We start from the raw sequence: 16412 nt of genomic DNA, 5'->3' as shown, positions 1-16412 counted from the left end.
TGTAAGTAGGCTACTCATTCTTTTTCTTTTTTGTTTATACAAGGTGTCTACGTATAAGTTCGGACATACGCAGGGTGTCAATTCTACAACAACTTTCCAACAAAGAATTGCTCTTCGACATTTTCTTTGTGTCGCCTTATTCTCGAGAATTTTCACTTTTAATATTTTCTCTGCGTCTTCGACTTGACACTATTTAAACGGCCATAATTCCACCAAATTATAGTGCAAACTTAAAAGTAAGTATACCATTCGAAAGAGCATTAAATTTCCCAACTCCCTCATACAAAACCACAATTTATTACGAAGATTGAATACTAGAAAAATCAGGTCAAACTTTACATTGTGACAATTTCAACAAATTTGACTTTTTCTGTATTCGTTTTTTGGGTTTCAAAGACATAGTTGTTTGGCGGGCACTCTTCGGGAAAAAACATCCTCGAAGTCTCAGCTTTTGAACGGTATTTTCAAAAAAATATTGTACGGTGGTATTGTAGGGAGAAAATGACGAAATCACAGTCAAGTCGAAATCACAGAAAAAATATTAAAAATGAAAATACTCGAGAATAAGGCGACACAAAGAAAATGTCTAAGAGTAATTTTTTGTTGAAAATTTGTTGTAGAATTGACACCCCGCGTATGTCCGAACTTATACGTAGATACCCTGTATATATTTTATACACACTCGAGTCAACTGGCTAAATCATTCCTACCTTTGCATAAGTATCGTTCCAATATAGCTCATAGCTGAGGATATTTTCCGCGCTATGAGTTGGCTTACTCCATTGGAGCGTTACTTTGGTCTCCCCGGTGTCTACCGCCGTCAACATTTCCGGTTGACTCGGTACCCCTTGTTGCGTCTTTATTTGAACGGGCAGGCTCAGTGGACCAGGGCCAACGCTCGTTAGCGCTTGCACTCGTATCGTGTAGATTGTGTGAGGCGTCAAGTCCGAGATGGTAGTCAGCTCGTTATTGTCCACCATCTGATATTCCCACGACGCCATCGGCTGATTCGAATCCTTCGTGTAGTACACTTTGTATCCCTGGAATAATCGTTTAACGCTGTGAACTATGTTTCGATTCTTGAACAGGTTCGATTCGTGAAAGGTTTTTTTCATTAAGGAACTAGAAAGAGTAATTCGAAAAGCGAGGCGATAGCGAAAATAAATTTGAATTTGGAGAGGTTGTACAATTAAATACAACAAACCTTAACTTATCTGATCTTCAACAGTCTCGATACAAAATTTTAACTTCGCAGAAATTTTTACGAATTTTAGTCTGACAATTAACGTGTTAATTTGACTACTACGAGGAACAAAGCCGAGGATGAATTTTAATTCGATTCCAAACGAAAAACCAACCGTCACTTGTCCGTTCGGTGTTTCCGGCTCGTCCCACTGTATGACCATCGTGCTGGAACTCAATGGTCGGGCCTGAAGCTTCCGCGGCGCAGTACCAGGTTCTAGAACGAAGAGAGCATTTTGGATACTCGTTGAAACGCGTTCCCCGTGCGGGACAAGCCAATTCTAGTTAGTCACGGGACAGGAGGAGAGTACAAGTGGTAAAACCCGAAGAAAAGTATACCATAAGAACCAAAAGAAACACTCGTTCCAGGTAAACAAATAAAAAGAAGTGAGGAACAAACCATGGGCCTCTACTACGATGTCCTGGTGGGGTATCGTGACTACGGTGTAATTTTGTGACGAGAAAATAAAAATATACCACAGGTGTGTCGCATTGCAGGTGATTAGCTACAAGTACATAATCGTTTTAATGATACACATATGAACGTGTGCGAATGAGCGATGATCGTGTGTATGCGTGCTTCGAGTATACAAAAGAGGATGGGATATGAACGAAAAATGAAATGGAACGAGACGAGATAAAACAAAAATAAAAATAAAAATGAACATCACGAATAGAAAATTAAGAAAAAAAAAAGTAAAATAAAGGATGAGCTATACTGCTACAGCACTCTTAGTATATGGTTGAACTTACTGGCACCTCCATTTGTCGATTCCGCTATTGAAAAAAATGAATGGAACGATTATTCTCTCGGTAAGCATCGGTTATAAATAGCATTATGCACGAGTGAAAATACGAATTCGCGGGACTGCGGTCTGCGGCCGTTTTCGTATTTTCACGAGGTGTAAAGAGTGCGACACTATATATCCAGGAAAGGTGCAATTTCGCGTGCTGTCTCTCCGCGTATTGGTTTTTCTCTCTTTTTTTTTCTCCGTGGGTTTTAAAAAAAAGAAGAGACGGAGAGACGTTGGTGGTAGATAGTAGGGGGTTCGGGCTGGGGAGCGACAGAGACGGAAAAATACAGAGCGAAAACGAGACGTCGAAGCCCGCGACGCGCCGAATACGGTCCGACAAAAAACACTAATACATGGTGCAACACAGAGAAAGGGGGATGATTTTGGTGATAGGTAGTACAAAAAAAACTTTCTTGTCACTTACATGAATCAAATCGTGCGTCCACGGCGGACAGCATGGAAAAAAAGGTATAGTTTCCCTCAAAAAACGTGTCAAAACTTGTTCATCCATCGTGGTGCAAAAATGTTTATCTACGTGCAAAAATCGTACGCGTACGTCAGCTACCCTTAATAAGCTATCCTTCTCGCTTCCTTTTTTTTTTCTTTTTCACCTGGCGGGGTAAAACCCGTGCCCGCTCGGTGCTGCTTCTTCTTTTCATCTCTACAGAGTGCACTCGCCGGCTCGCGTGTTTCACGAGATGTACGAATGAAATGCGAATTATACGTTTCAAAATAACCGCAACGACGAACAACGTTCATAGTTCGCATTTCGCACGATGCAAGATTTGTTCGAGATGCACCACCACGATCCACGGCGGAGGTATTTGCATTAAAAGTCCCGACTGATAGTCCGTTTTCAAAAGTGCAAAAATATTTCCTTGCGACGGAGGTCACTAATTCCGCGCTTCGAAGCGTACAAGTTTGCTCAAAGTTGACAATTTCGGGAGTTTTTTGGTTCGAGTTTTGCAGCGTTTAGGATCGTTTTTTCTCGGTTGAAATTGTCCGAAAGCAGTTGCCTCTGGGATTATCAACTTTAGACGGACTCGAGCGTTTTCAAAGCGAGCTTTCCCCACCGTGGATCGGTTGGATCGTTCTGCTTGCAACTACGTAAGCGCTATAGCCGTCTCGAAAGAACCCCATAAATGATGTGGCGAGGTGTTTCGCGTGGATTCTGGCGAAGCAAGTATGCTCCTGAAAAAGCCTGGATCGTAACCGAATCGACGAGACGTTCGCGGATCAGACGAGGCGAATCGACGTCGTCGACGCTAACGGAAGGAAAGAGAAATAAATTATTATCGCAAAGTGTACTGACTCGTCTCGCCAGTGGTGACAGTCACCGGGGCACTCGGGGGACCACGCCCAATGGCGTTCACCGCTATCACGTAGAGCTCGTACTCCGTGTAAGGGCTGAGACTCCGGACATGGTAGTACATCGTCGTGATTCCCGATATCTCGGCGAATGCTTGGTTCACGTGCTTCGGTTTGTGCTGGATCACGTAGTATTGCAGCTCGTCGGAACCCTTGTACGACCAGGTGAGCTTCACGGAAGTAGCGGTGATGTCCGAGACTTGAACGTTCTCTGGGGGACTCGGCAGAGCTGAAAAATTCACGACGCCAAAGGTTTTGAGCGTGCAACTTTTACTTATGGCTCGCGATAACACTGAAACGCCACGGTTCGCCTTAACTTACGGGTCATTATCGCGTCGAATCGACCACTTTCCTACCTGGATGTCCCAGGGACATCAACGATATTGAAATATATGGTGGTACGTATGAAATTATGGAGGGTTTAAGTCATCATTTTGTAAATAGGCCAGTATATTGGACTTCCATGGCGTGGCATTTCAGGGCTACCTTTGACAGAGCGGGCGAGCATCGAACGAAATTTTGATCAGCACAGCCAGGAAAACGGTGGTTTCACGAGAACAAACAGAGCAAGGAAATGAACAAAGTGCATTGTCCTTAATCTCCCAGCGCGACGCGCAAGTCGATTAATTGATTAGTCATCGAAACAGCACTACGCGCGCCACGGCTCGTGGAACACAACGAACGTGATTGATCGTTCTACATTACGTAGTCCGTTAGCCCGCTAATGCGATCTCTGTGGATTTACGCGCGATTTCGATCCATCTGGATACGAACATTGAACTTTCACCATCGAGGTGGCTTCTATTACTCCGAGGTCGCTGGCGGCCGTGCAGGTGTAGTTGGCGGACTCCTGGATCTTGGTGAGCATCAGGACGTTCCTACCGACAGGCAGATTGTCGTCGGGCGTCAAATCGGTAGCTGGGTCCTTCCTCCACTTGACGAATGGCATCGGGGAGCCGACTGCCACGCAGGTTAGGTTCAGGGATGCTCCTAGCATCACCTCGCTCACCTCCGGCGGAGGAATGGAGAACTTGGGTGTCACACGACGAACTGGGCACAAACCATTATTTTTACCATTCTATATCAGCGATAAACAGCGGAGGTTCGCTGCTCGAGACCGATGCGTTGCCCTCAGGGGCTGTAGCATACGTGTACGCAACTACAATACGGGCTCAGCGATCCCGAGATACCCGAGCTATAGGAGAGCTAGCAGCAGTGCTGGCCATAATCGTAAACATAATTACGATTACGATTGTAATCAAATGTTTCAGAGTTGTGATTACGATTACGATTGCAATCAAATGTTTCAGAGTTGTGATTACGATCGTATTTTCAGGTGTTTTCGGATATAGAAATTTTATACCTCAAAACCGACTTCAGATTCGTGTTCCTCACTCCCCCCCCCCTCCCCACAAAAAAAACTTGGAAAACCATGCTTTTAAAAATCAAGAATTTTAAAAAGTTATCCCATCTAGGCCCTACCCTATGGCATGAATTATTTTAATTGAAAATTTTTAATTTTTGATTTTGACAAAAGCATGGTTTTCCAAGTTTTTTGGGGGGTGAGGAACACGAATCTGAAGTCGGTTTTGAGGTACAAAATGTCTATGTCTGAAAACACTTGAAAACACGATCGTAATTGTAGAAAAATTTGAGATTACGATTACGATTGCAATCGAAATCACAACTCTGAAACATTTCATTATAATTGTAATCGTAATTATGATGTAATTATGCCTAATACTGGCTAGTAACTATCCACGATATGAGATAGTTTAGGAAATAGGTTTAGGACTACGTTCTTTTTAGTGATTTACATGAATTGTTTTAGCAAGAAAGAATCTTTGCAAACGCATCTACAAAAATTTATCCTAAATAGAAATTCATTTCACTTGGCAAATATTACATTACTTGCAATTTTTTTTATATTGTTCCATATTGTCTGCATTTTATAGTTTCCTGCACAATCAACTTTCCTATAAATGTATAAGAATCCTCAGTCTAGTGATGAGAAATGGTAAGAATGGGACCTGCAGCAAGGATAATCGGTAACCTTTACTATCGTCAATTGATATTCGTAATTAAATTTTCGAACGATATAACACTCGAACAATTTATATAAGACCTTTGGATTCTTTGGAAAAAATTCCACGCGCCGGCCACCGCTACCACGGGTACCTCGAGCGGCGGGTAAATAGCGAGAATTCGATTACACGGTATTCAAATATCGCGGGACTGTCGCGCGAGTTATCGCGAGAAATGTCGTATTCTCCTGTGTAACGTTTGCAATGCGATTCCAAGCGGAGGAATCCTTTGTGCCGTTCGCTTAGTTTAATTACGTTGCGTTAATTTTAATTACAAGCAGGAAAACGACCGAGTTTACCGGACCGGGGTCGGACTCGCGCACCGTTTTTGTAATGAATTTGTTAAAGCGTCGTCCAGTCGTCGAGGACGACCGTAGAGATAAGAACCCCTTTATCGAGATTTCGTTGCAAACGTTTCCCCGTCGTCGTTACACGTTTATATCAGATTATACCTTTCACGTATAACATGGCCGACTTGGAGTATTCCGTGCCGACGGAATTGTTCGCCACGCACTCGTACTTTCCTTGATGGGTTACGTCGGATTCGGTAATTTGCAGCGCCCCTGTAACACAAAGCAAACGGATTCTTTGGAATCTTTGTACCAGTCAGGTCGATTCCTTCGATGAGTCACCTTTCCCGCGAGTACTCGTTCTATTCGTTAATGATTTTTAATGGTAACCTCAAACGGAACACGGGCTCAAAGGGGGAAAGAACGCGCATAATGTACGTCAAAGGGAGTTTCTCCCCGGGCATCGTTTTCAAACGAACGCACCTGTGCGCTCCATTTGTAGATCAGTCCACCTAACAGGAGCCTGACCGGCGCAATTTTGATCTGAAAGTACCTGAAAAATCTACGAAATGTCAGGCAGTCTGACCCTTTGTCTATCAGGTGTTGTAGAGGAAGTCTCAGGTTTCTCATGAGTTTCTTAATAGAACGACATACAGTCGGTCCCATAAATATTCGTACAATACTGTCTCGAAATAAGCAATTCGGTCGAGAACGGTGAGTTGCTTATTTCGAGGGAGGTATGCTATTCGGCTTGACTTTGTTCTCAAGCGTGACGAGGGGAAACCCGTAGATAAAACAAGGGGTTCGGTGTAGCGGCAAACTATAAAGTGATCCCTCGAGCACGGTTGTTATTCTTTGGAGAAGGATAGAACATAACATGCTTTCTCATCTTAGCAATAGTAAAATCGAATTCTTTTCGGACCTCTCACTCGGCGGATGACTTCAAACAAACAGGTGGGGATAGCGAGTTGTTTATTTCGAGACAATACTGTACCCTCCACGTCTATTGAAGACATTTGTCTAAATTAAATGACAGCTTTGGTGTTTCCAATAAATGTTTCATTATAAATGTATATGTCGCAGGAAGATGATTAAAATGGAGATTCGATAAAATCCCTAAGGTAGATGATCAATTCACGGAAGATGTTAAAATAACAACTCGCACCGCTCTATGTTTCGCTTTCTACCACTCTCTTTTGAAACTAGACACAAATCTAACTCAATCGGGCGATATATTACACAACTCGATGCTAGATTTAACACACATACGTTAGATCAATATAATTATTTTACCTTCACATGATCTTAGTCGTACTTCATTATCTCAGAGTCTTGTATCTTTTATTCCAGTCACATTTCGAATCTACCTTAGGTATTTGATCGAATTTCCATTTCTCTCTGCGACATATACATGTGCAAAGTTTGTTTACGTATATAATTATAATAAAAAATTTATTTGGAATCGTCGAGTCTATCATTTAATTTAAACAAATTTCTTCGATAGACATAGAGGGTACGAATACTTACGGGGCTGACTGTACGTCGAGCGTTTCGAGACTGAAAATATTATCAGAGACGATTGCAAAGCGCGTAAACAAGAACTAGACGACGGGGTTTACGGAGACAAAAACAGACGATTTGCAGGATCGTAGTACAAGACAAGGACTAAAGAAAACAGTGTAATCGTCGAGGCAACGATTGGAATACCCCTAACTCGAATTCTGAGTATTTGGAGATTCCTTGTTTTTTATGTGGATTTATTTTACGTCGCATCTACAGCATGGTAATTAGCGACGAATTCGATTGGGTTTCTGATTAACTAACGGTGCTATATACTACTGTAGAGTTTAGTGTCCTTGAGGTAATTGATGGTATTTTGTACATGTTCTGGGTTTAGGCTGTACTTCCTTCTTTGTAGTTCAAATCTTCTGCATTCGTACAGTAGGTGGTCAATTGTAATTTCCTTATTGCAGGAGTCGCAGTAGGAAGGGTCCGTTTTCTTTAATATGTGTTCATGTGTGATTTTTGAGTGTCCAATTCTCAACTTACAATAGTCATTATTATTTTTTCTCTCCTGGTCATGGTGCTTTGGGGTACTGTACGGTAAAAGTTGGAGATTCTTTTAGCTCTTTAGTTACTAAATAATGCCTGTCGGACTAGTGCATTCCGATCTCTCCATCATCCATAGTTCTCCCAGTTCGAACGGGACGTTTCCCGATCGTCCTGGACGAAAGTTTGAAAAGTGGCAGCCCGCCGCGAGCGTCAGGTGGCGTCTGGCAACGCGTGTAAATGCGGGAAATAAAATATCAACGCGGTCGCTCTCCAACGGGTGTCTACGCTTTATACGGTCGTTGGGGTTCCCTCGCACGGGTTTTCCGGCGCTAATTGAGTTGGTAGGTTGGTCGAGGAACGCGGCAAGGAACGCGTCGAGCGGCGAGGTGTGGAAGCTTCCACACGAGGGGTTGGGAAACGCGAGGGGTGGCACAGAGAGCCGTGGGTGGGAATCCGTTTCAAAGCCCCGTTACAAAGGCCGTCTATTCCACTTTCTGTTTGGCCTGGCCGGTTCGTGCGCGATTTCCATGATGCATCAAGCCCCTTAGCACGATACCACGATGATGAACTGGCTGTTACGAGGCGTGTGATTATCTCCGTAGACGTCACTCCTTCGGTATAATTCAACCACCTTGGATCTCCGCCTCCGTCGGCCCTCCGCACTTCGCCCCTGCAACTCCCGCAGACCTTCTCGTTTCTCGACTTCCGACTCCGGCGCGCAAATTCCCCGGTTCGCAATGTAAACACGACGGATCGACCCGGGAGGGGTGTGTTTTCCATCGTTTTCGACGTTGACGTTTTATCGAACGACGGTGATCATTAACGATGGTAATTAATGGCCTGTTTCGCGCGCAGGAAGGAAACTGCGAACAGAGACGCGATAGTGGAGGCGAGTAAAATTCTTCCAGTCGATTTTTCAGGCTGTATTCGCGTCACAAAGTCATCCCCATCTGCTGGTTCGAGGGGTGCCTTCATCTTCGACACGCGACACCGTCTCTCGGGTTGCAAAAGAGGACGAGCGTCGGGGATCACGTTTAAAACACAGCGATACAGTCTGTTCGTGGAACGTAATCGCTACCGTGTCCAACAAAATGGGAATTCTCCGTCGCAGGGAATAGGGACATCGCTAAACGCATTTCTTCGCATCCCGTGGTCGAGGAGTAGGAGGATTCAATTGAAACGCCGTCGAGCGCAGGTTTAAATATTTTCCTACGGTTCCGACAACTCGTATGGATTTATAGGGTTTCGTTGTAAACGTGACTCCACCGACGAGAGCAAGAGGGCGAACGAAGTGAGTCGATGGGGCGGGAAGGGTCGAGGGCAGAAAACACTCCATCACGAACGATGGCCGAGGCGGTTTGATATCACGTACGATCGGAATACATAATCGAGCCTCATCTACAATTTCCAGTAAGCTGACCAGGAAGGAACGCGTGGTCATATTGTTATCCCATCCAGTCACGTGCACGTTGTTAGCGTTGACTGTGAAAAACTTAGATTGCCGTGAACAGCCGAACGCCCGGAAACCGTTGCTCATCCGTTCGTTCTACCCCTTTCCCAAACGCCTGGCCTCGGCACTCCTACCAAGAATCCACAGATTTAGGCGAAATTGCATTCGAATAACATCGTGCATTTATCCACCCTCTAGCGTTGGTATTCCTTAACCCTTTGCGCTCGGATGTCTCCTCTAAAGGGCATCGTAAGTCCAGGCAAACTTCATTAGTGTTTACACAGGATATACTTATGGGAGCGTAAAATTTGTAAAAGTTTATGATTCCTTGAATGTTTCTATTCAATTACTCACGAAAAATCAAACAAAAATACGGGTACATGTATTAAGATAAATATAACAAATATGAGCTTGTGCTACATGGAAAAAGAATGTGTGAATAGTCTGCACCTTAAAAAAGCAACAGAGAGCATTTGTATAAGTAAATAAAATGTGAGAACGTATTTTGTATGACATGATACTATTCGCAAAGATAAACAAGAAAGCCTAAGATTGCAACTCAAAATATAGAAACTACCGATGCATATCTCTGACTGTATCACACATTGTCACATATCAAAAGTATAAAATTTTGATTTCTGACATAAATATATTTTCTTCAATGTCTAAAGATTCCTACATGTAAGCTCAAGTACCATTACGGTAAATTACATGCTTTATAAGTTACATTATGTAATACGACGCGATTCTTGTTTGCACATTCGTACACCACATCGAGTAACCGTAGATGGTCGACTCCTCGCGTGTCTTTTTCAGATAAGAACTTTTCCTTCGATTATTCGCAGCACGTTCGAACAAACCGACACCGAAATTTCACGACGATGAAAAACTCGCCGCTGTGAACGGTATTACCAGGTAATTTATGCGAGCGAGCGTGCGTTTAATGCAGCGCTTAACGTATCGGCAATGAAAGCGGAGAACGCGTGGGGGACTCTGCCAACGAGGGCAATTAGACGTTCGATGAGAACCCCCTAGCGTCGAGGGCGTGCGTTCTTTACGAATTCTGAATAATCATCGCACGCGAGCACCCGACCGCTCGCGGCAAGACGTGAACAAATTCTATCGCGTCGACGCAACGGTGTAACACGCGTATCTTCCTTTTGGCTTCCGATAAAACTCGGTGACGTTCAAGTGGTGTACACGATCTATCTAGGTTCGCGTCGCGATAACGTCGACGCGCACGAAACGGCTTTTACTGTGCAAAGAAGGCGAAATTGAATAAAGATGAAAATCTATCGCGCGCTCGCGTCTCGTGGCAGAGAGAAAAAAAAAAGGGTTGTACCGATCTACGAGATGTCCCTTTGATGTATGCCCCGGCGTGGTCATTCGAGGCGTAAGCCAACTGCAGACTCTTCAAAAAAATCGATTTCTTCCGGGTGAATGCCATTGATATCGACACTTTATTTATTGAATTCCAATTATTCCCAGAATTTATTAAGGAAGTATTATCGCCTAGAAGTTTGTTTTTCACTAATTTTTAGGAATTAATTTTGAGAAAACTATCAAATCTACGGTACCAAGGTTTTTTTATGCATAATAAAATACGTTTCAATTAACAACACAAATTTGTATGAAATACTTCATTGAAATCTGTGCAAGTTATGCGCTGTTATGCAAGTTGTGGCGTGAGACGCTCGTTCAATCGGGCGCACAGGCTGTGGCGATTCTAGTCGTCTGAGACAGAAAAACAAATTTTTTTTTCAATCTATATGAATGTAGTTGTCGTCTGAACTAGAATTAAGTAAGTACTAAATTTTTTATCGGAATCGCAGCTGTTTGGAAAGTAAGGTTTAATTTTCCCGGAAAATTGTCAACTAAAATATGAGAGTAGGGCTAAAATATTCAAGCTATCGGTATAACTCTAGTTCAGACCATAGGTGATGGTGCCCTCGAAATGTGTGTAAAACCAGAAGTCAGTCGGTCCAATAGTTTTTGAGAAAAACGTGCGCCCGACTTGAAAAATGTCGTTTCAAGAAAAATGCGTTTAAAGTTTGCTATATATTTAGCACCAATACTGGTGAACAGCCTTTATTAAGCCTCTGTAACTATGAGAGCTCTACGAATTTCGAATTAATATTTTAGAGGCACTTTCTCAAAACCCCAAATGATAAGAATATAGCAAAAAGAAATCGAATTTTTGAAGTTTCAAGACGATAATACCCCCTTAATTGTGTCGTTGGGTGTCCATTTTTGAAAAAAGACAAAGCTTCTCTGACTTTAACCGCTTGCACTCGACGACAGTTTCAGTACAGAGAGTTAACAATTTAGACGACTAAACTTTCTTCTACCATAATTGGAGAGTCGTGGAAATAAAATATCTTGCTACTACTTCAAAGGGTACCAGTTTACATCGTAGGAAATTATTTACAGTCAATCCCATAAATATTCGTACTCTATATGTCTATTTGAAGAAGTTCGACGAAAGTAAATCATAGTTTTGATATTATCGAATGAATTTTTTATTATAAATATGTATATGAATAAGGTTATGTATGTATATATTTATGTATACATCAACATATTTATACAAACATACACTTGGAAACATCAAACCTACCATTTAATTTAAACAAATTTCTTCAATAGACATAGAGGATCTATTGAAAAAGTTTGACTAAATTAAACGGTAGTTTTGATATTACCAAATGAATTTTTCATTATAAATATGTGTATCAATGTACTTATATGAATATGTGTATATGAATAAGTTTATGTATGTATACCTGTATATTTATATTTATACAGATATACACTTGGAAACATCAAATCTGCTATTTAATTTAAACAAATTTCTTCAATAGACATAGAGGATACGAATATTAATGGGACCGACTGTATAAGCAGCAAATAAACACTGTCGCTTCTAAGTCACCCCTCGACTGTAAAGTGTTAACCAACAATATCTCAATATTTATTTATTTTTCCGTAAAACGTGTAATCCACGTGATAAAATCCTCGAACAGGCCGAATAAATTCCCACGGAACGGTTGTTCTTTGTCCGTACCACCCCCGTCGAGAGACGCTCGCAAGTTGGCAACCCCTTTGTTCTCGCAACGCTCCGACGAAACGTTTGCGTAACCTCTAAATCAGTCGATTCGACGGAATTACAACGCAAAGTTGTTCGCAAAACCAGCACGAGATCCGTCCGACAGTTGGCAAATATCTGCGGTAAATTCTGCTGTTTGGCGAGTCGGCCTCTTCGCCGTGCCAACAATGGTGGAAGTTTTTTCGCAAGACGCCGGGGGGTGGGGCACGTTTTAGCTGTCAGTAGGCGAGGAGGAAACATTTTTCCTCGGGTCCCTTCTAGGAGGGACGACAACAGACGGGTATACGTCTCGGCATAAATATGTACAAAGATATCGCGCTCGAGGAACGTACAGAGAGAACGCGACCCTCCAAGAGAGTAGGGGGTTGAGGGAAGGAGCAACGTGACGGAAACGTCGAAACTATTTGCGTGTTTACCCACCGATATTGAAATATCTTTCCTTATATTTCATATTACGAGCGGTAAACGCAAAATTTACGCACGGTACACAGCCGACTCGTGCTTTATTCACTATCGCCTATTTTCCTCCCCTCCGTTGCTGTTCGTTTCCTTTGCCCTCGAGTGTACCACGGCTGGCAAAAGATACGGCAGGAAAGGAATACGGATAGAAACCGATGTGGCCGATGACTTCGAAAGACGGGCGCGCGTCATTCGATTCGATTCGATTCGATTCGATTCGATTGAGATAGAATGCAAACAGAAAATATGTTTACCTCGGGGCTAAAGCCTTCTTCCGCGCGGTTTGCTTTCCTCTCCTTTTCTCCTATCAACCGTTGAAACGTACGAAAGATTCGCGCCGCGCGATTCCCATCCCAGCGTTTTAATCGTTTTCGCGATTATACCTCGTTGGCAGTGCGTCGACCATGTGGAAAAGTCAATTATAATTATCGAGGAATATTCGCGGCCGAGCGGCAGTGGTACGTTCAAGTGGAACAGGAGGGCCCACGGGGAAACGAGATAGTGGCTCTCGCGTCATGCTTTTCCAACGGCGCACATTCGATTCGGTCAAAATACAAACGGAAAATATGTTTACGTTGGAGCCACGCTTCCGTGCACCGGGGCCGCGCTCGGTTCGTTTCGTTTCGTTCTCGAAGGCGCTTTTTCCGATAGAAATATTCATTGTTGCGTTGATTTTAATCGATAAGTGGCTTCGCGGCCGCGTGGAGTGCCGGCGGTTTATCGACGTTAACGTTTTCTCGACAGACACGGTTTCGGGTTCGAAGATGTTGACCTGAATCCGAAACGAACGATCACTCGACTTATTCTACGCTGTTCGAAACGTTGTTATCGTCAAGACTTCTTTTTCCAGGAGGACCCGCGGCCGCGGAACATAATCCTCGGACGAGGGAATTCAAATCTTGGCCTCGTTACTCACTTGCCGTTTTAGGTTATCTTTTCTTTCGTGCTCTTTGATATTACGCTACAATTACGCGTTTCTGGGTCGCCTCGAATTTGATGAAATTTAACCCTTAGGTATCAACATGGAATCTTTAGGGTCTTGTGATGTTTTTGGCTATTTTACCAGGCAGCTGTGATCGACGAGTACACTCGTCATGGAGAAAAGGCAGTATTTTGTGTGATGACGAGTATACTCGTTGTTGGATTTTCTCTTCACTAAACGAGAAAGTTTTTATTACAAAAACCATCTCTGCGCGTTTGAGTTTCGTTCCTAGACACTAGTCAAGAGGGTGTAGCTGCGTCCCATCTTGGCTTGTTTAGACAAAGTATAGGACCGGTAGGGTCTATAGTTCAGTAACGAAATTCTTCGTTATCGTATATGTCATATTCAGAGAAACAGTGGATGTAGAGTGTATTCGTACACCGACCAATTTCCCAAAAAACTTTTGTGTGAAATTGTAGTTTCGTAATTTCTTTTTCTATAATCAATGATATTTTACATATTCTCGGAACTCTCTAAGGTAGATATAGTCCAAACAACATTTACTAGTTAATATAATTTGTGAAGTTAACAAAAAAATCCAAAAAGTGGGTAAAAGTATAGAAGCAATAATTACGGTAGAGTTTGTAACGTAAACACATTAGTTTATTGCTCCGTACGAATTAGAAAACATCCAATTTCCAGTAAAGTACTTTTAACAATGGCTCTAATAGAGGAACTGAAGAAGATCCCACTTCGAATAACTAATAATTTAGTTAATTTAACGCTTAGAAGAGTTGAAATAATTATAAAATCAAAAGGAAATCCCACGAAGGAAGTATTATATACTTGTAAATTAATGTAAATTTCCTTTTTTTTTAATGAAGTTTTAAAAATTAAACAGTTGTGCGAATACTTATTGCTTCAATATTTCTATCGATTAATTGTTTTTTTTTTTGTTAATTTCGTAACTCACATAAATAGCTATTTTTTTTGTAATCTATCTATTCTAGAGATTTCCGAGAATATGTAGAATGTCATTGTTTATAAAAAATAGGTTAATAAATTACAATTTTACAGTTTTTTTGGAAATTGATCGGTGTACGAACACTTTCTACACCCACTGTATATACAAACAAATTTTTGAAAAAGTACGAAAGACTCCATGTTGACTGTTAGGGGTTAATAATCTAGGTCAGGGAACGGTCCGAAATTTCACGAGATGCTTCACGTATTTCGCAAGTATTACGAATTATATTCTCGGTGAATAAATTAAGTATTTCTTGTTTCGAGTAATCGAATAACCCATCACGGCGAAGACAGTACCCGTCTGGTCCCTGAAAGTAAGCGGACGACCTCGTTTAAATCCTTTATTTGACGCGATCGTATCTCGTGATTGACGTAATGCTCTTGCGAGCGTGTTAATATACGTCGATAACCACGACAAACGTTTCTCTTTCGGTACGCAATGGGTTGTCGGAGAGCGGCGCATTAACGTCAGAAACATCCCAGTTCGCTAATATAAGAGAGAACGACGGGAGACGAGAAGATTATGCGGGCAGGAAACGTCTTTCGCGAGGATTCGAGGCAGCCAACGTCGGTTCGCGAATGCGTTCCGCCGGAAAGGAAATCGAATTACCCGTTGACGTTCCCACACCCCCTTGTGCCGTTCTATTTGCTACCAATGAAACGAGCCGTTAATTGTATGCAAACGTAGCTACGCGAGGTCGTCGTTTCTTGCGGGCACGACTCTGCCCGGAGTCGAAATGAAAATTCCTCTGTCGACGAGACAAATTTTCCGACGCGTTTAACCGCAGCGACATTTTTTTTTATTCTCCTTTCATTTCCGACCGTCCAAAACGGATCTGGGAGCTATCGAGCCGTGGAAACACACCGAATTAAAGGTTCCTCCAATCCGTGGGGTCACGTGGTTCGATCGCGAGACGATCTCGTAGAAATGAAGCTACTACTTATCGAAATTACCTCGTTCATAGTACGGATTCGTATTAGGTTGGTCCACCCCCAAGTGTAAGGGTTGGAACGTTGTTTCGTTGCATTGATCACATGTCCAACAGTCCAGGGCATCGGGCTGACACAGTTTTGATGTCTTTTTCCCGCGTGAATGGCAATAAAATACGAAAATGTCGTTTTTCTGTAAAAACCCACCCCCAACTTCAAGCCCATCTGCAGGGTGAACGAGTAACCCCATGTCAACGCCGTTCATGGTATCAGATGCGCGAATGCTTTATTAACAGGTCTCCAAAAATTCAGATTTTTTCAATCACGCTTTCGTTGTCAAATCGGAGCAGATTTGAAAGAGTAGTAAGTGGGCCGGCATTCAGAAGCGGAGCGAAGGCCTGCACGTGTACGTGGACAGACCAGACCGGACTCCAATTTAACGTGGGGTGACTCGTACGGGCGCAGGGTCTCGCACAGGGCCTCCAAGCTACTCTTGTGACCATGAAGCCCGATTTAATTCGGGCCCCCGCATCTTGGCGGCGCTAGTGTCACTCTTTTACGTACTATTAAGTTCATATTCTGTGTAAGTTTATTCTATGGTGTATGCACCCGGAAAAATTTGAACTCCACCTCATTCCATATATCCATATTTGGTCACTGAAACATACGAACGTTTTCAATTGTTTCGA

General features: G+C 42.7%; 2 protein-coding genes across 8 annotated transcripts in view; both read right to left on the bottom strand.

Moving 5' to 3' along the window:
- LOC128892540 (tyrosine-protein phosphatase Lar) overlaps positions 1-16412 on the bottom strand; it is a 175458-nt gene that overhangs the window by 27484 nt on the left and 131562 nt on the right. For 3 of the 7 annotated variants that reach the window (XM_054153047.1, XM_054153050.1, XM_054153051.1), the window contains exons 3-8: positions 5941-6051; positions 4179-4454; positions 3349-3633; positions 1996-2019; positions 1359-1459; positions 711-1040 (exon numbers count right to left, since the gene is read on the bottom strand). In XM_054153047.1, the coding sequence (XP_054009022.1) occupies positions 711-1040; positions 1359-1459; positions 1996-2019; positions 3349-3633; positions 4179-4454; positions 5941-6051 (1127 nt within the window). Of the gene's footprint in view, positions 1-710; positions 1041-1358; positions 1460-1995; positions 2020-2460; positions 3309-3348; positions 3634-4178; positions 4455-5940; positions 6052-16412 lie in introns of those variants that run through there. The other 4 variants (XM_054153049.1, XM_054153048.1, XM_054153052.1 and 1 more) reach the window with 3 other exon arrangements.
- The window catches only part of LOC128892558 (ATP synthase subunit d, mitochondrial), a 164094-nt gene that overhangs the window by 64428 nt on the left and 83254 nt on the right, over positions 1-16412 (bottom strand). The window lies entirely within an intron of this gene.

The sequence above is a fragment of the Hylaeus anthracinus genome, unplaced genomic scaffold (assembly GCF_026225885.1).
Source record: "Hylaeus anthracinus isolate JK02 unplaced genomic scaffold, UHH_iyHylAnth1.0_haploid 12002, whole genome shotgun sequence".
In the NCBI taxonomy this organism is placed as follows: domain Eukaryota; kingdom Metazoa; phylum Arthropoda; class Insecta; order Hymenoptera; family Colletidae; genus Hylaeus; species Hylaeus anthracinus.
The sequence above is the reverse complement of the archived record's forward strand: the minus strand, read 5'-3'. Positions and strand labels throughout refer to the sequence as shown.